General features: G+C 46.1%; 1 protein-coding gene across 2 annotated transcripts in view; it reads left to right on the plus strand.

Annotated features, from left to right (window-relative positions):
* Positions 1–26879, plus strand: part of SGSM1 (small G protein signaling modulator 1) — a 1300548-nt gene that overhangs the window by 847704 nt on the left and 425965 nt on the right. For both annotated transcript variants that reach the window (XM_085636109.1, XM_085636110.1), the window contains exon 11: positions 8162–8325. In XM_085636109.1, coding sequence (XP_085492235.1) covers positions 8162–8325 — 164 coding nt within the window. The remainder of the gene's footprint in view (positions 1–8161; positions 8326–26879) is intronic.

The following is a 26879-nucleotide window of genomic DNA, read 5'->3' on the forward strand; positions in this document are numbered from 1 at the left end:
GATACCCACACCCATTGTCCAAGGGCAATGCGATATGGATGAACTGGTCAGGCAGATTTGCATACGCCTTTCCACCTCTCCCACTAATTCCATTAGTGGTAAGGAAGCTACAGCAACACTCCCTCACACTCATTCTAGTAGCTCCAACATGGGCCAGGCAGCCGTGGTACACCACACTACTACAGCTATCGGTGGTACCACATCAAAAACTGCACCTGTCCCCATGCCTCCTAACCCAGAACCATGGAGAAATCAGGCACCCGGACCCAGCTCAGCTCAACCTTGCGATCTGGCTCCTGAAATCTTAGAATTTGGATACCTTAACCTTCCCCCTGATTGCATGAACATCATCATGGAAGCCAGACGTCCTACCACTAGAGCATGCTATTCCGCAAAGTGGAAAAGATTTGTAATTTACTGCCGTAACAATACCATCAACCCTTTAGATGCATCCATACAGCACATCATATGCTATCTGCTCCATCTTCACAGGTGTAACCTGGCATATTCATCCATACGCCTACACCTAGCAGCGATTGCTGCTTATCTACAAAACAGACAGCATTTATCACTGTTCAGAGTGCCCGCTATTAAAGCCTTTATGGAAGGCCTTAAACGAGTAATTCCTCCCAGGGCACCACCTTCCCCTGTATGGAATCTAAATGTAGTTCTTACACGGCTAATGGGTCCACCCTTCGAACCAATGCATAAATGCGAGCTACAGTTCCTCACCTGGAAAACAGCTTTTCTCGTAGCTATCACTTCCCTTAGAAGGGTTGGCGAAATACAAGCGTTCACTATACAGGAACCCTACTTACAAATACATCACAGCAAGGTCATACTTCGTACAAATCCGAAGTTTCTGCCCAAGGTCATTTCCCCCTTCCATCTCAATCAATCGGTGGAATTACCTGTCTTTTTCTCGCAACCTCAATCTGTTGCAGAAAGAGCCTTACACACACTTGATGTTAAGAGGGCTTTGCTGTACTACATACAAAGAACGCAACCTTTCAGGAAGACTAAACAATTGTTCGTTTCCTTCTCTCCACCACATCAAGGCAACCCCATCTCTAAATCAGGGATAGCTAGGTGGATTGTAAAGTGCATACAAATTTGCTATCAAAAGGCAAAAAGAACATTATCTGTTCCACCTAAAGCCCACTCTACTAGAAAGTTAGGGGCTTCGATGGCTTTTCTAGGGAACATACCCTTAGATGACATCTGCAAAGCAGCCACATGGTCAACACCACACACCTTCACAAAACATTACTGTGTAGATGTGCATTCCAAGCAGCAAGCTAGTGTGGGCCAGGCTGTACTAAAGACACTTTTTCAAACCACTGCAACGGATAACGGTGGTCGCCGCTAAGGTTGGGTACTGCTATATAATCTATGCTAAGTGTACAATCTGCAGCTCATATGCCTCGAACGGAATATGCTACTTACCAGTATGCATCTGTTCTTGGCATGTAGAGCTGCAGAGTTGTACACGCCCACCCACCTCCCCGGCTACCTGTATCCGTTCCAGTCCATCTTATTTAGATACAACACACATGGGTTTCTCACTGTTATTACTACGCTCCATCATTTCCCTGTTGGCGAAAAACAATCTGAGGATGGAGCCGAAGCCCATGCGCAGTACGGACCGAAGGAGGAGTCACCAAACTCGTGACTTCCAAAGACTGTCCAAAGAACAAAAACAAACTGCAAACTGCAAACATCCGGGCCCAACACCAGATGGCGATCTATGCTAAGTGTACAACTCTGCAGCTCTACATGCCAAGAACAGATGCATACTGGTAAGTAGCATATTCCTTAGGCACCGATCATCCTGAATTCATGGAATTACTCCATAAGAAAATCAAAAAGACCCCTAATAGATCCGATGTACTCATTAGTCAAGCCCCCTGGTAGAAGGACAGGAGTTTTCGGTATGCGCAAAAAAACGACCCCACTCTCCAACCCACGTGGCAACAGGCCTCACAGAACCTTACCTCCTATCCTGCCTTTGTCATTGAGAATGATCTTCTGTACAGAGTAGGCGCCCAGAATGCCACGAAACAACTGATTGTGCCCAAAAGCTTTAGAGAACAGGTCATGTTTTTTGTGCATAGTCACCTAGTTGCAGGTCATGTCGGAGCCCAAAAGACTAGCCAGACAATCCTTGAACACTTCTATTGGCCAGTCATATATGCACACATTTCCAAGTACTGTCACGAATGCGAAGTGTGTCCGGAAAAAAATCCCTATCGCCCACCCGCCGTCCCTTTACAGCCTTTATCCATCATAGGCAAACCATTTGGCCGTGTCGGAATGGACCTCATTGGCCCATTACCTAAATCACGAAAGGGTAATCAGTACGTGCTCGACTATGCCACTCGCTACCCCAAAGCTTTTCCCCTAAGAACCCCCAACACAACGTCTATCTGTGAGAAGTTGGTGGAGTTATTCTCTTGTGTCTGCTTCCCCCACGAGATCCTTACAGACCAAGGCACCTCGTTCGTTTCAAAGCTAATGGCCCAAGTATGTAAAAGTTTAGATATCTCACAAATCAGGGCCTCAGTATATCACCTGCAAACAGACGGGTTGTGCGAACTTTACAATGGTATCATCAAGCTCACATTAAAAAAAATGATGACGGCTGAAGGCCCCGACTGGGATGCCCTGTTACCCTTAGAATTATTTGTTATCCGTTGCCAGAAACAAAGCAGTCTTGGTTTCTCTCCGTTCGAGCTCCCTTACGGTAGACAACAGCGTACTCTCCTGGAGATGACCAAGGAAGCCTGGGAAAAAGAAACACACAAAAGGATTGAGGTCACGGTTGTCTAAGTTGAGGGAGTTTGCCCATACCAACCTTGAAAAAGCACAACAGCGACAACAAACGTTTTATGATAAGGGATAAAAATGGCGGCATCTCCAGACACACGACTGGGTCTTGGTCCTCCTGCCGTCATCTCTTCCTAAACACCGAGCAGAATGGAAAGGACTTTATGAAATCGTGGAGAAAATCGGGTTAACTACCTATCGTCTACGCCTATCCAAAAACACGACCCAGATTTTTCATATAAACCTGCTAAAAAAAGGGTTAGGTACTCCCCCTAAAACTAATGTATTGTTGACCACAAAACCTATAACACCCCTGACCACTATCCTATCACTTGATATAAACAATAGTCTGCAAATAGAGCAAATCGAGACATTACAGGCTCTGTTGTCTACTTTCTCTTCCATCTTCTCAAATGTGCCCGGTCGGACCCATTTGGTTGAACATACCATACCCTCCGTACCTGGGAAAATTATAAGACAACGCCCATACCGTATCCCGGCTGCACGTAGAGCAACCATAGAAACCGAGATACAGAACATGCTTACTGCAGGCATTATAAGGCCCTCAAGAGCGATTGGTCCTCCCCAGTAGTTCTTGTACCCAAGCCCGATGGGTCTGTCTGATTTTGTATAGACTTCAGAGCAGTCAATTCCATCACGCAATTTGACTCTTACCCCCTGCCTAGAGTAGACGAACTACAAAAAGGTTAGGAGAGGCCAAATATATAGCAACTTTGGATGTAACCAAGGGGTATTGGCAGGTGCATCTCTCTCCAAAAGATCAGCACAAAACCGCATTTTCCACTCCTTCTGGTCTATACGAATTCACTGTCCTCCCTTTTGGGCTACATGGGGCTCCTGCTACTTTTCAACGGGTAATGGACATAGTATTGAGACAACATCAGAGTTACTCGTCTGCTTACCTGGACGATATCATCATCATCTATAGTCCAGACTGGGAACACCACCTTCTACACTGCCAGGCAGTATTCAGCGCCCTACAGGACGCGGGATTGCATATCAATTCCAAGAAGTCTAGAGTAGCCTATCATAGAGTCCGCTACCTTGGTTATCTTCTAGGAAACAGGGTGATCGAGCCCCAACAGGAGTAAATCAAGGCAGTCACTAACACCCCATTCCCCACGACAAAAAAAGGGGTCAGGGCATTTCTAGGCTTATTGGGATATTACCGAAGGTTTATTCCCCACTACTCCCAGATTGCAACCCCCCTAACAGATCTCCTCCCGAAAGGAGTAAAAGTGAAAGACCTCCTCTCGCCGTCTCCGACAGCTCTCCAGGCTTTTCGGGATCTGAAAACAGCTATAACATCTAGTCCTGTGTTGATCTCCCCCGACTTCTTGCGTCCTTTCATTCTCCAGACAAACGCATCTGACACAGGGTTGGGGGCGGTCTTGTCCCAGGTGACAAGTGACGGTAGTGAGCGAACGTTGCCTTTATTAGTCGTCAGCTCTTCCAGCGTGAAAAATAACTACGCTATCATTGAGAAGGAATGCCTGGCGGTGAAGTGGGCGGTGGAAAAGATACGCTACTACCTAGAGGGTGCCCCGTTCTTCCTTTATACAGATCATGCTCCACTCCAATGGTTAGCTCGTAACAAGGGTAATAACCCCAGGGTCCTTTGTTGGTTCCTCTTCCTCCAGCCCTTCTCCTTTGTGGTGAAACACAGGAAGGGTAGTTCTAATGCTAATGCTGATTTCTTGTCCCAGGTCTCACAGTTCCCCGAACGTGAACTGTCTAGGGGAGGGGTGTGTCACGAGACGCCCCTTCAGGGAGAAGACGACGGACAAATATCCCCTCATCTTTCTCCTGTTTTTTCTTTACAGTCCCCGAGAACATCACATTACTTGGAAGCCAGCGGCCCCTTTAATTCCGGTCATCTCTCCGATGACGTAACTCCCCCATATGTCCTCGTCACCTGATCCCACCAGGGTGACGTATGAGGAAGAGCCGCTATTTGAAGCCAGTACAGGAATCCGAGAGTACGCTGCTGTGCCGGAGATACGGACTGAAGAAGACATCGGAGACCTCGGGAACTATCTGGGGAGTCCAACCGCCACGCCGCGGGGAGCGTCCAAGACCGAAGCGCCAGACCACAAGAGACTTCCAAGGACCTGGAGGGACCGCCACGAGGAAGATCCGGACGCGGAGCGGGGGAACCGGGAACATCCATGAGAGAGGGATCCGGACCCTTTCCGGTACCGCGACAACGCCAGTCACGCCCCAGGAGGTGCGTGGCTCCCTGTGGTACGTGCCAGGGTTCGTAGGTGGTTTTCTAAAAAAAACATCAGTACCTCGCCAGGCCATCCGGCAAGGGTGGAGGGAGGGCTCCGGTAATTCCAGGGTTCCTTACCCTGTTCAACAATCCACACGGTGACGGTCCGGGTGCTTCTTCCTCACTCCCTTTTCCCACTACACTGCTAATATACGTGATCCTGTTCTAAATACATTTTTTCTTTCTTTTCTTTTTTTTCCTCTTTCGTGCTTTGGGAGTGACGGCCTTCACCTGACGGAAGAGCAGGAAGACTCACACGTTCAACTTCCCCCTGGGCCCCTGACGTTAAGGAGCAAAGACATATTGATTTATTGCATTTTTTTCTTGGGATCCAATAAAAATATTGTGAACTTGCCTTTCCCTCTCTGGCCTCCTCGAGTTTAGTCCACAACCAGCTTCAAAAGTTTTTGGCCCAGACTGTTAACATGGTCTTGGTCCCTACAGCTCTTTGTCATCTGAATGGTGCATACCTTTGAGTAGGTCCATTGAGGTGTCAGATGTCATCCTAGCTATTGATTGTAGTCCCTCAGAGAGAGACCCAGGACCTGATAGAATTCCATCATATCTTTTTAATTCTCTTCTGCAGTTTCGGGCTCCACTAATAACAAATGTCATAAGATGTTCAATTGTAGGCCCCCTAGTTAAGACATGGCAGGAGGCTATCCTCGTGCCCATCTTTAAAACGGGGAACAAGAGTCAACCCCACTGTTACCACAATATCTCCCTCCTAGACAGCACAGTAAAGATCCTGGGTAGGGTAATCTTGGCTAAATTGAAACGTTGGGCATCTGAGACCCCAGAGCTTTTGGAACTCCAGTTCGGGTTCTGCCCAGGCCTAGGAGCTGTAGTACAGTCCCTGAATTTATCTCTTATAGTTACAAAATGTACAAAGGCAAAAAAAGGCTGTGTCCACCTAGCCTTCATGGACTTACCATGTGCATTTGACAAAGTGGATCGATCTACACTATCATTAATAATGACACAAGTGGGTATTAATAGTGCAATTATTATCCTTCTATGTAGGCTCCACATGCACACCACAGCTAGAATTTGATACAGCAGGAATGTGGATTTAACAAAAGAGTGCCCCTTTGTAGCTGGGGTTAGACAAGGGTGCCTTGGAGATCACTTGTGCAAAGTAGGGAAAGGGATTGCTAGGGCTAATTACCTCCATGTCCCAGTGTACAGATGATGTGATCCTCATAGTGAGAACAGCCAATGGCCTACACTCTTTGTTTGATGCCTTTAATTGTTTTATCGACATTTCGGGACTTAAGACAAATCACACCAAATCTTTTATATTGAAATGGCGCCCAAAGTTAGCCACAACCAGGAAATGTCTGCTTGGGGGCGAAGCAATTAGAAACAACTCCTCATTTTGTGTACCTGGGAGTGCCAGTTGATTTCATTTTTATTGAATGTTAGAGCTTTGGCATTTCAAAGAGCAGTTGACACTGTTTTTAGTTTTTTTAAGGATTGGGGCACAAGCTAGCAAAATAACTGCTATGTGTTTTTAAAAGTAATTGTTTGACAGTTGCTTCTTTTGGTGCTGTTTTATGGGGCTACATTAACTGCAACTCTCCAAATAATTGAAAGCAAGTTTATAAGAAGGTTGCTGGCAGTGCAGCAATCTACTTCTGTATCTTTCTGCCACAATGAAGTCAGGCAGGGCCTTTTAGAAGATCACATTAAACTACAGCTTTTGTTACTCTGGCTCAGGATTTGGAAAAACCCACAGCCACATCTCCGTAGGATGATACTGACTGACATTATGACTCTGAATAAGTGCTTAGATATTCCATAGCTCACATTTATCAAACTCAGCTTTGCTAGGCTGGCACCCCAGCATACTTTTCCAACCCAGTCAGCTTTACTAATATCTCACCTGGCAGAGTCAAAGAGCTCTTCTACCAATGTGTTCATTCAACCTGAATGGTGAATAGATGCAGTGGGTCAGGAGCGCACCTTCAAGAATCTCCAGCACATCCCGCACTTTACTTGCAGATAATATTGCATGTGATGCAGACATTTTTATTGATCAGGTTTCGCCTTAAAACCATCGGCAGCTCCTCCGCTAAGGCAGAGGTGGGTCACCCCACTGCTTTTTAGCAGTGAAATAAAGGAAAAATAAACTGATAATAGCTCCACGTTATCATCATTTTATTTGTTCCTGGTGCGGCAGCTTTTCGGTGTGGAGCTGCTCCGCTCTCAGAGCAGGGAGAAGAGTGGTGGACACACTCTGTAAGTGTGCATGAATGTTTGGCATGCCTTCTCAGGTCTGCTAAACATTCATGCGCACTTTGCATGTTCTCCACTCAGGCTGCATTACAGCCTGGGTGGAGAATATGCCCAGGCTCCTATTCCCTGGCTGAGCGCCGAAACACAGCGCTCCGACCAATCACAACGCTGCGCTGCTGCATTGTGATTGGTTAGGGGAGCCTGTGTGCGTTCTGTTCCGTTCCTGGCGCGAGGAGAGACAGTGGAGAGGCGCGGGGATAAGCAAGTGTTTTTTTCTCCTTATTTTTAGCTACAAGCACTGGATACTAGGTCTCACGAGTTGGCCTTGGCTTAGTTATACCTTCTGGGAAGTATAGATGTTATTCATGCTGCGATTAATTTTATTTTAAGTGCACTGAGGATTCGAAACAAATACTAAGTCATTTATCCTACTATTGTTGTCTTTTAATTCTTAAGTATTTTAAAGGATTTTAACATGCTATTTATTCTTGTGCATTGTAATGTGTTTGATTTGATGCAAACTTTTATTGCTCACTAGAATCGAATAAAGTATTTTGATGATGATGGTAGGTAACTTGTACATATAAACAAAGTTTAACTTGTTGCATGAAAAGTACCAAGCCTTTGTCACCTTTAAGTTTGCAATGTAGCTGTTTTTACTATATGCCCGTTGATAATACTATTGTATTTATCAATATTATGTATATAAGAAAAAAACGGTCAGTAGTATTGGTAAAACTGAATGCATTCTTCAATTGTAGCCTTTTAAAACACTTAATGTTTTTCTGTTTTTTCTGATAATAGTAGACAGTGGTGGAACAGTAGTTTTAGTGAGTCAAGATGGAATACAGAGACCTCCTCTTCGGTTTCCAAGAGGTGGACATCTTCTTCAGTTTCTGTCTTGCCTGGAAAACGGTCTTCTTCCTCATGGACAATTGGATCCGCCCTTGTGGTCACAACGAGGAAAGGTATGAATACACAAATGATTACACCACCTTTGTCATATTTCTCTGTATGTAGGCATATTGTTAAATATTTATGTGTATGCCGGTGTTTGCAGCAGCTCTCCTAGCGGGGTACCAGCTGAGTAGAGAGGCAGGAAGGACGTCAGCAAGCAGCTGTACTCCACTGCTAATGTCAAGTGTGACAGAAGTGGTGCAGCTGAGCACACTGCTCATACAAAAGTAGACTTTTTTTCCCCAGATGTGTGAGAGTTGGGTGTGCGAGAGGCATGGGGTGGTTACTGGAGTTGCACCAGGGTGAACTTTTTAGTCCTGTGCTTTTCACATACAAATCATAGGTTTCATTTGTATTAGTCCAGTTAGTTCAGTGAAGGTAAATCAAGACTACAACAACCAGAATGCATTAGGTAAATCAAAAGTCCAGGACTGGAGACCAGTGACATAGCTGGGGGGGGCGGTGGTCCGGTTCGCCGCAGGCGGCACTATTTTGGGTGTGGCGGCAGCCGGCGGCCTTTATTATTTGGGGACACTGACATACACCAACTCACCACCCACCTCCTACACCACATGTGCGTCTGTGAATCTGTCGGTCTGTCGCTGAGCAGCACTGTCTGCACACCTGCCGTGCAGTTATGGAAGTGCAAGTGCACCTGCCTGCAAATGCTGCAGCGCACGCACGCACCACCTAGCATAGTGATGGTGATGGTGCGGTGTGCGGCGTACCGTGTTTGTGGGTCCCAGGGCCGTCAATCTTGTAGCACGCAAAAGTGCTACCAATGACGGCCCTAGGCATTATTTTTGGCCAGCCCCCGCGCTCTGCTGACGCGTCCCACCACCATGCGCTCTCTGGACTGAGTGGAGTATCGGCAGGGGAGTGCTGGGTGATTTACAGAACCCCTACGGTAGGAGCCTGCCACCCCTGTGGAGTCTACAGGAGAGGTAAGGTAAATACGCACTCAAAGAAAGCTCACAAATCCCCTATTAGTGGCGCGCACTCGACTTTTGCTCACCTTGTTACGGCTGTCTTCTGTTTCGTCACTAATTATGTAAATATCGCCATTTTGAAACATGACTCGTATTCATACCATCACTCAACATGCGATACGATTTATTCGTACATGTGTTTATTTTAGTGAGACTCGTCCATCCGCCATATTAAGATTAGGCCCTGTGTTAAATATATGCCTACATACGTGCGTATCTTTAAATAAGTCCCATATGGCGGTCATACTAACCCAAGCATTACATTTTGTGAAAGATCAATTAATATGTATGCTAATACTTCTCCTGGGAACGACAGTGCTCATTATGGACTGCCCTGCTGAACCGGTCCCGGGCGCGGAGGTGATTGCTGGTGACGGGGGAGGGGGAAGTAAGACCTGAGGAGCGAGTAAATGTGAGAGCGATGAGAAAGTTAAGACTGGTACATTTATGATTTTAGTTGAAATGGGGAAGGTACTGCATGTGGAGATGAGAAATAAGGTTTATATAATACATGATATCGAGATGAAGTATGTCTAACGTTATGACGTAAAGTTATGCTGTACTATTCGTGCCTGCCTGTGTCAATAAGTAGCTGTACTTTATTATTGTGGGCGTTGTTTACAGTAAAGCACACTGCAATCATTATTAACACCTACACGTGACAAAATAATTTCTGTTTTTATTCATTTTTTTATTTTATTTTTATTTATTTTTATTGGCATTTTCAAAATAATGCAATCAACATTGTTTTTTATTTATTCTTAATAAGAATTTCGTATTATGACCGGGTTGGCACTTTGCCTTTAAAAATAATTTGTCCTGCCAAGAATGTCAGAACAAAAAAGCAGTGTGTTATTTCACAAAGTCACTAGGCCTTGTATGAAATGAACTTCTGTATATCAATAATCAGCTGGATGTTTTTTGGCACCATAGAGCCAAGCTGCACGGTTGACTCCATTTGGCTCCAGTCTGTTGGTATCAGTGCAAAGTCTCTGACCTCTCCGCTGCCTCTATGCATTATTTACAACATGTTGGTTTCTGTACCATGACTCACCAGTTTCTGTGTTCTGTCTCCCTCTTGGTCTCTGTACTATGACTCCCCTGTTTCAGTACTATGCCTCCCTGTTGGTTTTAGTGCTATGTCTCCCCTATTCCCAGTCTCTCTCTACTATGTCTCCCTGTTGGTCTCAATGTTATTTGTTCCACTCATCTGTGTCTCTGTACTATGTTTCCCTTTTATTCTCAGTACAATAACTCCAGAGTTTCAGTATTTTGCCTCTTTGTTGTTTTCGGTACAATGACTCCCCTGTCTCAGTACTATTTCTCCCTGTTGTTCCCAGTACTATGACCCCCCTGTTTAAGCACTGTCTTCCTGTTGTTCTCAGTATTGTGACTCTCCTGTACCAGTGCTATGTATCCTTTCTAGTGTCCCTACTGTGTCTCTGTTTTATGTCTCTCCGTCTGTCTTAGTACAAAGCTTCCCCTGTCTGTCCCGGTACTATACCTTGGTCTGTCTCAATGTCATGAACCCTGTCTCTACAAGTGCCATGCATTCTATGCCTCTCTCAGTCCCTTTTGATTTAATGCGACCCTCTGTACCCCAATCCATATGCTGGGTCTGGCCCATGCATCTGCCTAACCATTCTGGGAGTATATGTTCTAACATCACGGCAGGCTCTGGGAAAGGATGCGCCTAGGAGCGTGATAAAACACCCTACAAGTCTACCGCTCTACATTGTGGATACTTTTAGCACATAGGGGATACAGATGCTATGCTCCCCATAACTTTCTGTAAAAGTTCTGACTTGATGTGAAAAGTAAAAGAATTCAGCAGAATGGAACATTGTGTTTCCACCCAAGCCCAAGCATGACCTTTAATCTCAGCACAGCCTCCTGCACTCCTTGTTGTCTGTGTATGCGTCGTTTTATTTTATGTTATCAGCATTTGTCTAGCTCACATCAACGATCCGCCAGGCCTACTGCAACCAGTGGTCTTCTGCCGGGAAAGCCCTTTTAAGTCACTGAGAGGAAGTTAGCTGATGCAGTAAAGGGGTATCTGCAGCATGGGTGTGCATGTACACGCACACACATGATCTGGAGAGGACGTGCCATCGTTTGACAAGTAGCTTATTATTTCATAGTACCTGTTCCTCACTCTAGTTTCAAGCGAGAAGTAACAGAGGCTTTAGTAGAGGTTTACAGGAAGTCCCTCCTTCGCATCAGGAAGTTGTGGCTAATCAAGATGGCGGCACTCCGTAATCATGTCAGATCTTTTGCAATACCTCCTTAGAGAATCCTTTGACTCCTCTGCCCCACGCCACCTTCTATGTCAGGAAAGTCAAGTCTTTTCATTCCCAGGGAGTTGGTTGCTGCTGCTGCTGCTTAGAAGTAATGACAAGGCGCGACCCCCTGTTTGTTGCCTTTGGTCCACCAGAGCGGGTTGTGTATCTGGTCTGTTTTGGCAAGGTTGTAGAGCTGACTGACCCCTTTGTGCTTAGTTTAGTTCTAAGGGCACACAGTGAGTCATTCCCTGTGAATAATTAATTGCTGTTTTGAAAGAGAAATAATCACAGGCTTCTTCACTGTTAAGTTGGTTTTGGGTCCCCGAAGCACATCACGTTTGTGCACGTCCACACTGCTTTAATGGGGGGGCCATGTTTGGTCACTGAATATCGTGTAGATCCCCGAATAGTGTCATGTATGTGCAAGTTTGCGTTTGTGCTGAGGGGTTGACCAGGTGATCGTTCACGCTCTCTGATAGTTGTCACATGTAGTTTTCGGAGTCCCAAGATTGATCATACAATCTATGTGTTCTCCTTTGTACTGTCGGGTGTGTGTAGCCTTGGACCGTGTCATGTATGTGCATGTAACTTGCATGATTGAGGTAACCATTAGGGGCTATACCAAGTGCCTCTTGGACCTCTTTCAAGGGCTCGCCGGGCTTTTTCCCCAGCAACCCCCCCGGTACCTGCCGTGGGCGGCAATCTGAGGGATAACCCCGGGCGCCAGAAGCTCTAGCTACGCCACTGCTGGAGACAGTGGCCATGATGACTTGTAGTGAGGTGCTCACCCTAAGGTGCAGAAACCCACTTAAAATTGTCATGTTTTCCAGAATTCTGCAAGAAAGTCTTGCTCTGTTCTGTGATAGAAGCTTAGTTTTGATTCCAGGTCTCTTTCTTCTTCTCCAATTACCTCTGCCTCAGAGAGACTCAGCAGATGGGGAAAGTGAGTGCCCAGCAGCCAATTTAATTTTTACCTGTCTCTGACCTCTCTCTGTTCTTAATCTATCTCATTGGTTCTGGTTGCTGCTGGTGCTGAGGCTAATCCTGGGCTCATGAAGCAAATATTCCTTTAACCTGCAACTCTTGTCACCTAAGCCAAGGGGAAGCACTGGGCGACACGATGTGACTCACTTCGAGTTCTTAGACTCATCAACTACTACTGAGACACGATTGCCAAGTAGTAATGCAGGATGAGAGCATTGAGTGTGGTCACATAGTGTGGGGGTGAGGTTATTTTGTGTGTGTGTGTGTGTGTGTGTGTGTGTGTATGTGATTGCATGTGCTTGCATGTCTGAAGGGAGGCATTTGTGGCCATCCTTGACATAGTGATTGCCTAATAGTGGCCAGTAATGGTTGCCCTAGCATAAGGTGATCATTCTTGAGGTATTGTATGCATTGTTGACATTATGGTAGTCATCGATGGCACAGTGGTTAGCCATCTCAGGTGTAGTGGGAGTTATCACTTACCCAAGGGTGACTACATCTGGCGTAATAGCCCAGAAATAAAGTGGTCATCTTTGACTTCTAGTGACATAACTTGGGTGTTCCAGAAATCTTTTGCCTTACACTTACATATTCATCACATCGCTAACATTTGTTGGTCATTTGCAGATATTCCGCCCACCAGAGTAGGGGTCTCAATATCAGTCCAAGATGTGATGTTTCCAATAGAATTAGTATGCCTCCTGTTCAAGGAGGTCTGTCCACCGATTTGTTTTTCAATGTATTTCATCCAACGTTATAGCATGCGTGTAGCCCTTCAATTGTGCTACTATGTAGTTCTCAGCCTCTCACATAAGGACAGTCCTCCCTGCCTTATCTGTAGTTGCAGGGCTTGTGTTGCTTTCCATGTCATTGCAAACCCCCTTTTGGCCAAAAACAAAAAAAAATCAGCAAAGCTATTCTCTACTTTTGCTTTGTTGGCCCTCTTATAAAGGCTCGGTACACAACCATAGGGACCAGACCTGCAAGTGATTGCGGTTGTAAGGTAAATTACTTCCTTCCAATAACATTTTAATGCTGGCAGTGATAGAACATATGCAGTAAGTGTCATCTTTTGTGCCTCTTGGGCATGTATCTTGAGCTTCTGGATATATTGTATGGAGTCTTTGTAGAGCTAAATACATCATTTGTAGTATGTTGAGCTGGATCAATATAATGATAATAAATAAATAATCTCGCATTTATAGCGGGAAATTAAATTGCTATTGTCAACTATGCATCGGTCAACTGCCTTTTTGTAGCTGTTTCCCACTACTTCCTCAAATCCGTTACATCTTTAATGTTTTGATCCATAATATGACTGTAGTAATTGCTTGTGGGCCCTTGCTAGCATTAGAATTTAGTGCAGCGTATTAAAGAAGCTTGGATACACATCCTAATTTTTCCAAATTTGTTTAATTTGTATGTTGAGGGCTCCGTATCTCAAACATTTTTCCCACTAGGAGTAGCCTACTGTGGCCTAAGTGTATCAGACGTTAGCAGCCTATACCCTGCAAACAATTCCCCTAAACTTTTATGTCAGTACCATTCCAAGCCTCTGCATTCATTCTTGTTTTCAGGGAGTGGACTTTGGGATGCTTCCACAGGGGTGGGTCAGAGGGGCAAATCAGCGGAGTATGTGCCCCCTATGTGAGCGTTCATGAGACACCTTTTCCAGCAGTATGTAGCTACCTCTAGCAACCTTGAGTAGATTTGTGGCCTACTGCAGCATCATTTTTGTCAGCGACCAACTGTGAGTCGCACTGTTTAAGCCTTTCGCCTCAGCCGCATTTGGGTGGCTCAGCCAACTCGTAACATGTAATAGTTTTTAGGTCTCGCCTGCCTTCCTTCTGCTGTAAAAGCTTTCTTATCTTTATGGGGCCATGTGTTTAAATGCATGGCCCCATAAAGACAAGAGATCCTCTTTCACTTTCGTGCTTGTTGAGTCTTTGAAGAACAACACAGTTCTTGCGCGTTATCGGAGGTCTCGCTGTTCATAATTCTATGGCACTCGTGTGAGGGACTCTCGCTTTTGAAGCCTTAATAATAGTTTCAGGCCGCCCTTCCCTCAAATTTTTCAGCCCCGCCTAACCGGGGTTTTGTGTGTGGAGCCGTGGTCGCATGTTTTGGGGAGGCCCGTTGCCTCTCACACCTCTGTGTCGAGCCTGGCCAGGGCTCGGGAGGTGGAGAGCAGATCCATGTGCTGCGGGGAGGAGGCGCCAGAGGCCGCTGGAAAGAGGGGAGGAGGAAACGCAACATCCTCCCTGGATGCCGGAACTGTGCTGCTCCGAAGCCGGGCTACGGCGGCTGCGGCAGGCGGCTGGAGCTGGTGCAGGGGGCACCTGCAGCGGCGCAGGCGGGTGCCCACGCGGGGTTCGCCGTGGATGTGTTAAAGCTGGGCTCCGGGACCCGGGCAGCAGCCACCGCGCCCCTCGCACCCATCAGAGATGTGGCTGAAACCCGAGGAGGTGGTGCGGAAGAGCGCCCTGAAGCTCGGGGTCACCCACAAGTCCAATAACTACTTCATCCTTTAGCGGCGGCGAGGGCACGGGGACAGCGGGGCCGCTTCACTGGTAGGTGCTCTAATAATTGCCTCCACCACTCCATCCATTGTCATATATATAGTGTAGAATTTATATAGTGATCTATACCATACCTTAGTCCCTAAGTGCACCTTGTCAACACAGCCTTCCAAGCCACTCCATATTTTTCCTGGCTACTCCTCCGCCCCACATCAACCATGCATGCCTTGTGTTCAAGCGATCCCAAACCTTTTTGTCACTGCTTTTCTCCCGTTGCTAAACCAAACCCTTGCCACCTTTGGGCTCCTTTCCACTAGCAAGCAAGCTTGTGCCTCCTTCCTTCCCTCGGTGTGCTCAACCACCTTCCACCTGTCTTACATTTCCTATGTTTCTACCATTGTATTTATTTACTTTAGGGTTCATGTAACCAGCTACATGCCTTTTCAGCTGCCCTCAGGTTGGGTCATGGGAAACAGAAGGGTCTGTACAAAGTGATAGTTATTACGGTTTGCTTGCAGTTCATTAAGTCTATACTTGTTGCTAGCGCCTTGTTGTATACATCTGTTCCACTTATTATCAATGCCCTGTCATAAAAGCTAGGTCTGTGGTGCAGACAATGTTATCCTGTTGCTATTTATTTGTTGCGTACTTGTACCCTTAGTAAGGCCATATCCAGATTGTTCCATTAATATTTAGCCCATGCTTGCTTCGACATTATCCCAATAGTCGCTGAGTTGAAAGCCCATGGTCGCCTAATCAGTTATACCTGCTCTTGGAGGATCTCTATACCTGTTTTCCTCAAATCATTATTGCAAATTTTTGAACAAAAAAACACATCCTTGTGAAATCTGCACCGCAACATTATGCCTGCCACCATGTTTTTATTTAACATCTTTCTATAGAGCCACTGCACTAAAAGGTATTACTGTTCTTTACGCAGAACAAGAACTGTTGAAATTAAGAAATTTTAGGTTGTGAAATAAGTAGAAGACATTGGGTAAACTGGAGACAATGTCCATTATTCTTTGTTGCACTCTAAATCCGAATTTAGGCTCAGATTATGTTTGCTCGTAATTTCGTACTCAGAGTTTGTGCGCAATTTTCTCACTCTAGGTTCTTTGCCCCAACATATATTCCTTCAGGTATAACCTGGAAAACGGGATGGTTATGGGGAAAACATATGAATTTCAAGTATGGCATGAATGCATCTGCACGTTATTCTCTTTTTTGACCTATAGAACCTTGAATTTGCTGGTAAAATTGCATTGGGAAAATTGTAAGCTGCAGTAATAGATTTCCCAAGGGCAATTTTTATTGACCAGTCGTGAGCCCCGTGGTAACTTAAGGTTCAGAATTGGTTCTGGTGAAGATGAATGAGATGAGTTTGCAGCTAATTCCTCAAGGAGAGGATGTTCAGTTGGGTTATTGTAGAGGAAGAGAGTTTCATAGGTTATTTGCTCCACCACTAAAGGAATGTTCAGGGCTAAGGATGCTTTGAATTTCGTGATTTTGAGTTGCAATGAGTCTTTCTTCCCACGCCCCTCTGTCTCTTAGAGGAAGTCCGCAATTTGGCCAGATAGGTGTGTGTTTCTTTTACCAGAGAGCCTTCTTCATAAGGCAACAGGTATTACATTTCATCCTGGCCTACATAAAAAGACAGCTTCAGTCTCAACACTGAGGCATTGTAGTCACATTTTCTCTTGGCTAAGAAGCGTGAGGCTGTAGTGTGAAGAACAGCTTGGATTGGGCCGAGAGAGCAGTAGGGCTCACAAGCCAGAGTGCCATTTCCATTGTCCAGGCGAAATATGATTAAAGTATGTGCTGCGCTTTTCTTTTGATTTGGTGTGGGAAGGATTTCAATTTTATTGAGCGAATGAGAGGAAGAAGTTGCCAAATTGGGCTACTTTGTTAATGTGGCATGATAGCAGTAGTGTTAGGGTAAATTCCCAACTATTTTATTGAAATGGAGAGAGAAGAGGGGAACCTGTTCAGCTAGAAGTGCAGGGTAAAAAAATATTTTTTAAGCTTGGGTGTGAAGAGGATGAACTCTTTTGGGGGATTAAGCATGAGATTGTTGATAGTAATCCACTTCTAGAGATTCATGAGACAAGTCAAAGTGTGAGAATGTCCTTAATGGATAATGTTTTTAGCTAAAGCAGAGTGTCATCAGTATTCAAGAGGATGGAGACTCGAGATCCCAAAGGAAGGAGGGAACGTAGTGGTTTAAGATAAAGGTTAAACGCTGTATTGTTGATACAGAGCCTTGGGAGATGCCATGCATCATTTGTGCACTGTTTCAGATGTCATCCTCCCCAGCTGGGTGTGGTGAGATGACAAACATGAGAACCAATTAAGATCTTGATTACATAATCCAGATCTATGTTAAAGCAAACATAGTGTCCTCTGGCGATCGAAATTTTTGAACGCTGCTGATAGATCAAGTAAGGCGAGTAAGCATGGGTCATACCCATCTGGAAAGGTATGCAGGGCCTTTAGGGTGTCTCTCTAAGCTGAAAATAGATCGCTCGATTACTAGTTGATTGTTATTAATATACTTAATTTGCTGTTTTGAGACTCTATTTAATGACTACATAGCTTGGGTAGGTTGGAAACACGTCTGAAGTTATCCAACAAGTTGGAACCAGGGGTGGACTTTTTCACCGTAGGGGTAATCTAGGCCATTTTTAGAAATCCAGCAACGACAACTCGGGCGAGCGATGCATTGATCAGACACCAGACATTTTTAAAGAGGTAAAAACTTGACTTGATAGTAGTAGGAAGAAGGTCTTGTTACTAGTTACTGGGTTTGAGGTTTTTTTTTTAACTTGGGCTTGGTCGCCTGGGAAGGTGGTTTTTTTTGGGAATGATTTTGTTCAGTTTTGGATCAATTTGGTGTTTTTTTGTCTGTTTTTGATTATATCTGAGAGGAGAGAGAAGAAAGAGAAACTTGTTGGTTGTTGGTGCCGGTAAGGGGCTATTGGCTTGCATGAATGTATTTAATTAGGCTGCTTGCGGTGTATGCCCGTGCTCGCCATCATTTTGTGTTTACTCCAATAGCATGCTTTCTACATTATGACTCGGAACCTTATTGCGTTGCTCACCTCACCCTTATACTTGTCCTCCTAGCAGAAACACACACTTCAAAGTTTTCCCTGCCACATCGTGCCTATGTTCTCAATATCTCTGGCAGAAGTCTGTCACCATTTTAGTAGTAAGAGCCACTCCTAATGACCACATCAGACAAGATTACATTAATTACCACCATATGCCAGATTACTGTTATCACCTCAGTGCATCAGGCATGGTTGCCAGCTGTAATGTAAAAGAGGCTTTGTCAATTTCAGATACCTCCACATGACAGCCAAGGCTGCAATGCCCCTGGCACCAATGTAAGGATATTTGTAAAACGTCTCACCAGTGCCACATGATTTATCGCTTGAATATCAGCTTTAAAATATGATGGAAATTTTGATTTTTTGTCCAAACATCAGCTTAGGAGTTCTGAAAGTACATTTTTGTCTTAAAAACACACTCTCGAGTTTGGTATACATACTTGACCAAAGCTTCTAATTGAGCTTCACACAGGAGAGCTACTTAAAAGAGAGCTTCCAGTAACTCACTAGCTACTCATTAGAGAAGCCTGCTCTCAGTGAACTAATGCACCCACTGCAGGGGCCTGTATTCGACCTTATGGTCACAGGTTCAAATCCCGGTGAGTTCACTCAGTCCATCTGAGATCGATAAAATGAGTACCATTGAGCTGGGTAACAATAAACATCTGTTGTTCAGCGCCAAGATGCCAACCGGTGAACCTGCATTACAACTACACGTTATGGTTAATTTTTTTATTTTAGAGTTTTATATAGCGTGAACCAGACCCGAGAAATCGGATATCTGAGCTCTTTACACGATCACCAGTTTTGTTACAGAAGGATACTTTCATTTTTAGGTCTCGCCTGGCGAACGCTGCGCATGCGCTGCTTTCGCCTTGGCAAGACTCTATTGTTGTCTGTTTCGTTCGGAAGGGAGACAAACCATGTGCGCGCACGGACAGTCGATGTGCACGAGCATGGCGTCTCCTCTCTGGCTTCATTCAATGCCGCTCGCACTCGTGCACATCTCCTGTCCCTCCCTGTCTCCTGTTCGCTGTGTCTGCGCGGACAGGAGATGTGCACGCAGAGACAGCTTGTTAGTGTTCTTGTAGTGGGTAAGGGACATACACCTCTCATGCTTGATACGCTACATTTGTAGGTTCAATTTTAGCATGCCATAATTCTGCTACAAATATGCAACTAAATGCAAATCAACTTGCAGTGAATGAAGTAAAGGTGCAGTTCCCAGTACTGCAATCAATGAATATGGTGAATGTGCCCCTCGATTTATTACTATAAGAATAGGGAAATAAAGGCCAGAACTCGCAAAATGGAAGATGTTCCATATTTGTGGAGATTAGCAGGCGATGAAGACATAGGCTCACGACGTTATGAATATGATGTCCTGAAGCAACTTGGTCAACAGGTTTCTTATTGCCATAAGGAAAAAAAACCAAAATAATGTATGCACGCCCATCCCACACATCAAGAATAATCCTGACCTGGGTGGAATTCAGGGGGCTGTAAGGGATAGGGGAGGGATTGGAAGAAGGAGAATGACTAGAAGGTTACCAGGCGGAACAACAATGTTATCCGTCATCAAACGGTTGTTCAAGTTAGGGTCATGAGTAAATAATGTAATAGGAGAATGCATAATCGACATGTAAAGTATACAATGTATCGCAAATGCACTTGTGGAAGTGACACTCTAAACTGCAATTGACTAATGTTGAATACAAATATTTAAACAAGCATTGAAAATGCAATAGGTCTCGCCTTTGATTAAGTTAAAGCCATTTGCTTTGCTAATATTATTGTATAGCAAAGCAAATGACTTTAACTTAATGAAAGGCGAGACCTATTGCATTTTTAATGCTTGTTATAGTTGGGTGCAACATGGCCTCCATTTTTCACTGAAAGTTATAGTTTACGCAGAGCTTTTTATTGCCAGTAACATTGAGTTCAATGATTTGAAGACATGTATTGGGATTTCGAGAGGTAGATTTACAAAAGAAATATAAAGGGGTTTGACTAGTATTATCAACTTCACGTTTGAAACCCTTCCCATTCAAACTAGTGGTACGTTCTTCCAAAATTAAATGGTGTCCACATCTTTGTGGTATATCTGCACACCAATGTATCTGAATGAACTGGGAGCTCACTGGAGTAACAGTAGAGTGCAGTGTGCTCCACTTTGCGAAGAAGGAGGCAAGAGTTTGTTTTTACACCAGACTGCAGGCTGAAAGGTTCCAGCTGTTGAAGGAGCAGGCCTGGATTAGTGTCAATGTTTTTAATGTACAGCAGAACATCATGTGAATTGAGGGAAATTATTTCATGTCAATTGAGGGAAATTAATTGGGTTTGTTTTTGTAGCGAGAATCCCCTGGCCACTTCCTGCCTCCTGATTTAGACTGCAATAGCTTCCATGGTCAGCACAAACAGGAGCTTGAATGGGTGCACCCCTACCTAGTCCTCCTTCCCACCTACCATGGTTATCTAAAGTCTTTCCCCCTTTCTTTTTTTTTTAACAAATCTTTTTATTGACAATTGCAATAAAAATATGTACAAAACCAGCTGTGCACTGTTAAATCCTTTGGCATCGTCTTCATGACCACATCAAACCACTCATCACAACCTGCAGCATCGCTCAATGGAACTACCTTTGACATCTGTTCACCATAGGAGATGGGGGCTAGCTTAATACATATGTTACTTCTATACTCATTACAATGTCCACAAAATTGTGCACACTTTTGGGGGCAACTCCGTCCAGCATATACTACCCTCTCAGCCAGCATACATCAAGTCCACATCACATTTCCAGTGCTCCAGTTATGGTGCCTGTTCCGCACCCCACATTTTAGCAACATTCTTTTTAGCTACAGCCATACCCAAGGTGATCCGTACATATTCAATATGGGGAAAATCTGTTTCCTCCCAAACATTCAGGAGACACCACTTCACCAAGGTAGTGAGGGATGCCCTGCACACCTCACTCGCAGTCAATCACTTCCACCCAGAAGCCCTGCAGTACCAAGCAGTCCCAAACAATATAATAAAAGGTACCAGTGTGGCCACAGTCTCATCGGCAGTTAGCATACAGCAATCTACCCATCAGAACCAGTGTGGTCTGAGCATAATAAGTCTTTCCACTTCTTATATGCGCTGATGGATCAAAAGCATTTTCCATTTCAATAGAGTCTATTGCTGACTGAATGGTTCTTTGTAGTGGATTATTAATTAAACAGAATGGCTTTTGAATACTGAGTGGGGTATTCCTACTGAGCATGAAACCTGATTGATCAGGATGTATTAAGTGAGGCATTACCTGGGATTTTCTAGTGACAAGTACTTTTGCAAGAATCTTATAATCTATCTTGAGCATTGACAGTGGCCGATATTAGCTGATCTCCAGTGAATCTTTATTTGTCTTGATGAGTGTGACTGTTATCACCTCTTTAGTTGTGAGAGAGAGAGCATTTTCCTCTCTAACAACCAAGTATGTTTCTCACAGGTGTGGTACCAAAGTAGCTTGGTACATGATACAGAACTTTACTGGATGTCCATAGTTACTTTGAGTTTTTCACTAGCCCAGTGGTTAATTTGTAAAAAAAAATAAGGGCCGTGGCTCTCGTCAGGAGGCTGCTTGAACCACTGGCTCAAATTAGTCACTGCTTAGAAGGCACACGTTGGAGTGAGATGCAGTTTTCACTTATTTGTATGCCATGGTACTGCAAATAAATATGGCCCAATAACACATTATTTAGTGCTACTGTACTAACATACGTATATACATACAGTACTGAAAATGGCTTTGAGAATCTGGCATGTGTTCACGGGAGCTCACGTGCTTGCAAGGACGTAATTCCAGAAGAAAAGTGTGCATGTGCGCGGGGTGTTTGCTGAATGAACGCACGATGCATAGCCACGGCCCCCAGCGCCACATTCCGCCATTACTGTGTCTATTCGTCAGAGCTGTCGGCGCTGTTTAGAAGGTTGAACAAAGGTGTATGTTAAACTTTAACAAATAGGGGGTGGGGGTATAAATACCTATACGGATTTCAGAGAAAAACATTTGTAAAATTTGTGGCGAATGGTGCATTCTAGAGCATGGCATGTAGAAATGGTAGTAATAGCAAGGGCTGTCACCCACCCCTACTACCATGGGTCTCGCAACAGTGGACCTTGGCATTGTACTTGCACACGGACGGTGATGGCTCCGGAGGCATGATTGCTCGGGGCAGGCCTTGGACTCGCATTAAGTGAACTGTGATGTCCACTGCCCTGAGCAATCATGCCTCCAGCGCCGCCACCGTCCGTGTGCAAGTACAATGTCAAGGTCCACTGTTGCGAGACCTATCGTGGTAGGGGTCCCTAGTAGGCCTTGCAACCATGTTACCGCAGTACCGCTTCAAAGCCCGAGGGCGGGGGGGGGGAGGTGCAGCCTCGCAGCATGATCTAAAGCTGGGAGTCCCAATTGAGGGAAACCTGCCACGGTCTGCTGCCACTGCCCGGCCTGCCCAGAAAGCTGGATGAAGGGCAGCAGGGGCCGGTGCAGGGCCTTTAAAGTTTAACCCCATTACCCCGAACTTCATTGCGAGCGGGAGCCGGAGTTAGCCTACCAAGCCGGTGACCGTCACAGACATTGTCACGCCACCCACCACGCTAAATAAAAAAAAGAAAACTGTGTTCCTACTTACAGTTACTGGTGGTGGGCGCCCGTGCTCTGGCCTGCCTGTCTTTATTCATTACAACAAACAAATGATGGACGGAATGCTGACAATGCAGACATTCTCCCCCAGTCAAGAGATCTGGGTTAAATCCATCGTTCTTTTGCCCACTACGCCACCCCAGTTTAGACATGGCCATATGCAAATCAGTCTTGACCCTGTGCCTCATGGGAACAGTCCAGCCCGAACTGCCAAGCCATGTCTTCCCTGGACCGGAATCAAGCATCCTAGGACCGGTTTCTGGCTATCAGCCATCATCAGCCAGGATAGCTTGACTCCAGTGGCGTAGTGAGCACGGGTCCCACGTCTGGGAATACCCATCCCACTTAGGGCGAAAAGCGTTACAACAAACAAATGATGGACGGAATGCTGACAATGCAGACATTCTCCCCCAGTCAAGAGATCTGGGTTAAATCCATCGTTCTTTTGCCCACTACGCCACCCCAGTTTAGACATGGCCATATGCAAATCAGTCTTGACCCTGTGCCTCATGGGAACAGTCCAGCCCGAACTGCCAAGCCATGTCTTCCCTGGACCGGAATCAAGCATCCTAGGACCGGTTTCTGGCTATCAGCCGTCATCAGCCAGGATAGCTTGACTCCAGTGGCGTAGTGAGCACGGGTCCCACGTCTGGGAATACCCATCCCACTTAGGGCGAAAAGCGTTACAACAAACAAATGATGGACGGAATGCTGACAATGCAGACATTCTCCCCCAGTCAAGAGATCTGGGTTAAATCCATCGTTCTTTTGCCCACTACGCCACCCCAGTTTAGACATGGCCATATGCAAATCAGCCTTGACCCTGTGCCTCATGGGAACAGTCCAGCCCGAACTGCCAAGCCATGTCTTCCCTGGACCGGAATCAAGCATCCTAGGACCGGTTTCTGGCTATCAGCCGTCATCAGCCAGGATAGCTTGACTCCAGTGGCGTAGTGAGCACGGGTCCCACGTCTGGGAATACCCATCCCACTAAGGGCGAAAAGCGTTACAACAAACAAATGATGGACGGAATGCTGACAATGCAGACATTCTCCCCCAGTCAAGAGATCTGGGTTAAATCCATCGTTCTTTTGCCCACTACGCCACCCCAGTTTAGACATGGCCATATGCAAATCAGTCTTGACCCTGTGCCTCATGGGAACAGTCCAGCCCGAACTGCCAAGCCATGTCTTCCCTGGACCGGAATCAAGCATCCTAGGACCGGTTTCTGGCTATCAGCCGTCATCAGCCAGGATAGCTTGACTCCAGTGGCGTAGTGAGCACGGGTCCCACGTCTGGGAATACCCATCCCACTTAGGGCGAAAAGCGTTACAACAAACAAATGATGGACGGAATGCTGACAATGCAGACATTCTCCCCCAGTCAAGAGATCTGGGTTAAATCCATCGTTCTTTTGCCCACTACGCCACCCCAGTTTAGACATGGCCATATGCAAATCAGTCTTGACCCTGTGCCTCATGGGAACAGTCCAGCCCGAACTGCCAAGCCATGTCTTCCCTGGACCGGAATCAAGCATCCTAGGACCGGTTTCTGGCTATCAGCCGTCATCAGCCAGGATAGCTTGACTCCAGTGGCGTAGTGAGCACGGGTCCCACGTCTGGGAATACCCATCCCACTTAGGGCGAAAAGCGTTACAACAAACAAATGATGGACGGAATGCTGACAATGCAGACATTCTCCCCCAGTCAAGAGATCTGGGTTAAATCCATCGTTCTTTTGCCCACTACGCCACCCCAGTTTAGACATGGCCATATGCAAATCAGTCTTGACCCTGTGCCTCATGGGAACAGTCCAGCCCGAACTGCCAAGCCATGTCTTCCCTGGACCGGAATCAAGCATCCTAGGACCGGTTTCTGGCTATCAGCCGTCATCAGCCAGGATAGCTTGACTCCAGTGGCGTAGTGAGCACGGGTCCCACGTCTGGGAATACCCATCCCACTTAGGGCGAAAAGCGTTACAACAAACAAATGATGGACGGAATGCTGACAATGCAGACATTCTCCCCCAGTCAAGAGATCTGGGTTAAATCCATCGTTCTTTTGTCCACTACGCCACCCCAGTTTAGACATGGCCATATGCAAATCAGTCTTGACCCTGTGCCTCATGGGAACAGTCCAGCCCGAACTGCCAAGCCATGTCTTCCCTGGACCGGAATCAAGCATCCTAGGACCGGTTTCTGGCTATCAGCCGTCATCAGCCAGGATAGCTTGACTCCAGTGGCGTAGTGAGCACGGGTCCCACGTCTGGGAATACCCATCCCACTTAGGGCGAAAAGCGTTACAACAAACAAATGATGGACGGAATGCTGACAATGCAGACATTCTCCCCCAGTCAAGAGATCTGGGTTAAATCCATCGTTCTTTTGCCCACTACGCCACCCCAGTTTAGACATGGCCATATGCAAATCAGTCTTGACCCTGTGCCTCATGGGAACAGTCCAGCCCGAACTGCCAAGCCATGTCTTCCCTGGACCGGAATCAAGCATCCTAGGACCGGTTTCTGGCTATCAGCCGTCATCAGCCAGGATAGCTTGACTCCAGTGGCGTAGTGAGCACGGGTCCCACGTCTGGGAATACCCATCCCACTTAGGGCGAAAAGCGTTACAACAAACAAATGATGGACGGAATGCTGACAATGCAGACATTCTCCCCCAGTCAAGAGATCTGGGTTAAATCCATCGTTCTTTTGCCCACTACGCCACCCCAGTTTAGACATGGCCATATGCAAATCAGTCTTGACCCTGTGCCTCATGGGAACAGTCCAGCCCGAACTGCCAAGCCATGTCTTCCCTGGACCGGAATCAAGCATCCTAGGACCGGTTTCTGGCTATCAGCCGTCATCAGCCAGGATAGCTTGACTCCAGTGGCGTAGTGAGCACGGGTCCCACGTCTGGGAATACCCATCCCACTTAGGGCGAAAAGCGTTACAACAAACAAATGATGGACGGAATGCTGACAATGCAGACATTCTCCCCCAGTCAAGAGATCTGGGTTAAATCCATCGTTCTTTTGCCCACTACGCCACCCCAGTTTAGACATGATGACGGCTGATAGCCAGAAACCGGTCCTAGGATGCTTGATTCCGGTCCAGGGAAGACATGGCTTGGCAGTTCGGGCTGGACTGTTCCCATAATGTACAGGGTCAAGACTGATTTGCATATGGCCATGTTTGAACTGGGGTGGCGTAGTGGGCAAAAGAACGATGGATTTAACCCAGATCTCGTGACTGGGGGAGAATGTCTGCATTGTCAGCATTCCGTCCATCATTTGTTTGTTGTAACGCTTTTCGCCCTAAGTGGGATGGGTATGCCCAGACGTGGGTCCCGTGCTCACTACGCCACTGGAGTCAAGCTATCCTGGCTGATGACGGCTGATAGCCAGAAACCGGTCCTAGGATGCTTGATTCCGGTCCAGGGAAGACATGGCTTGGCAGTTCGGGCTGGACTGTTCCCATAATGCACAGGGTCAAGACTGATTTGCATATGGCCATGTTTGAACTGGGGTGGCGTAGTGGGCAAAAGAACGATGGATTTAACCCAGATCTCTTGACTGGGGGAGAATGTCTGCATTGTCAGCATTCCGTCCATCATTTGTTTGTTGTAACAAAAATGTCTTTATTCATTGGCGGCCTAGGCCTGTTGATGGCTGCACTCAAGGTCGGGCTAGCCGATGACTCGTGGTGGGATGGTGCATGTGGGTGTGCCGGGGTGTGGCATTTTGAAAAAAGTCTACACATGCGCTTCCTGCTGCACAGCACAGCCCTACCCCTGCAAAACCAAATCCAGCCCCCTGCCCAATCAGTGTCCCGCGGCCCATCCATCGGCAGCAACACTAAAGGGCCCCAGCTGCCACCTGCCGCCTAAAGCAAATTTGAAATGCGCATTGTAATTGGAGTACATAAATAAAATGAGTCAGACACTCTGAAGCAGACAGTCAGTCAGTAATCAATCATATGTGATGTGAGCGCC

This window comes from Triturus cristatus, chromosome 11 (assembly GCF_964204655.1).
Source record: "Triturus cristatus chromosome 11, aTriCri1.1, whole genome shotgun sequence".
Lineage (NCBI taxonomy): Eukaryota > Metazoa > Chordata > Amphibia > Caudata > Salamandridae > Triturus > Triturus cristatus.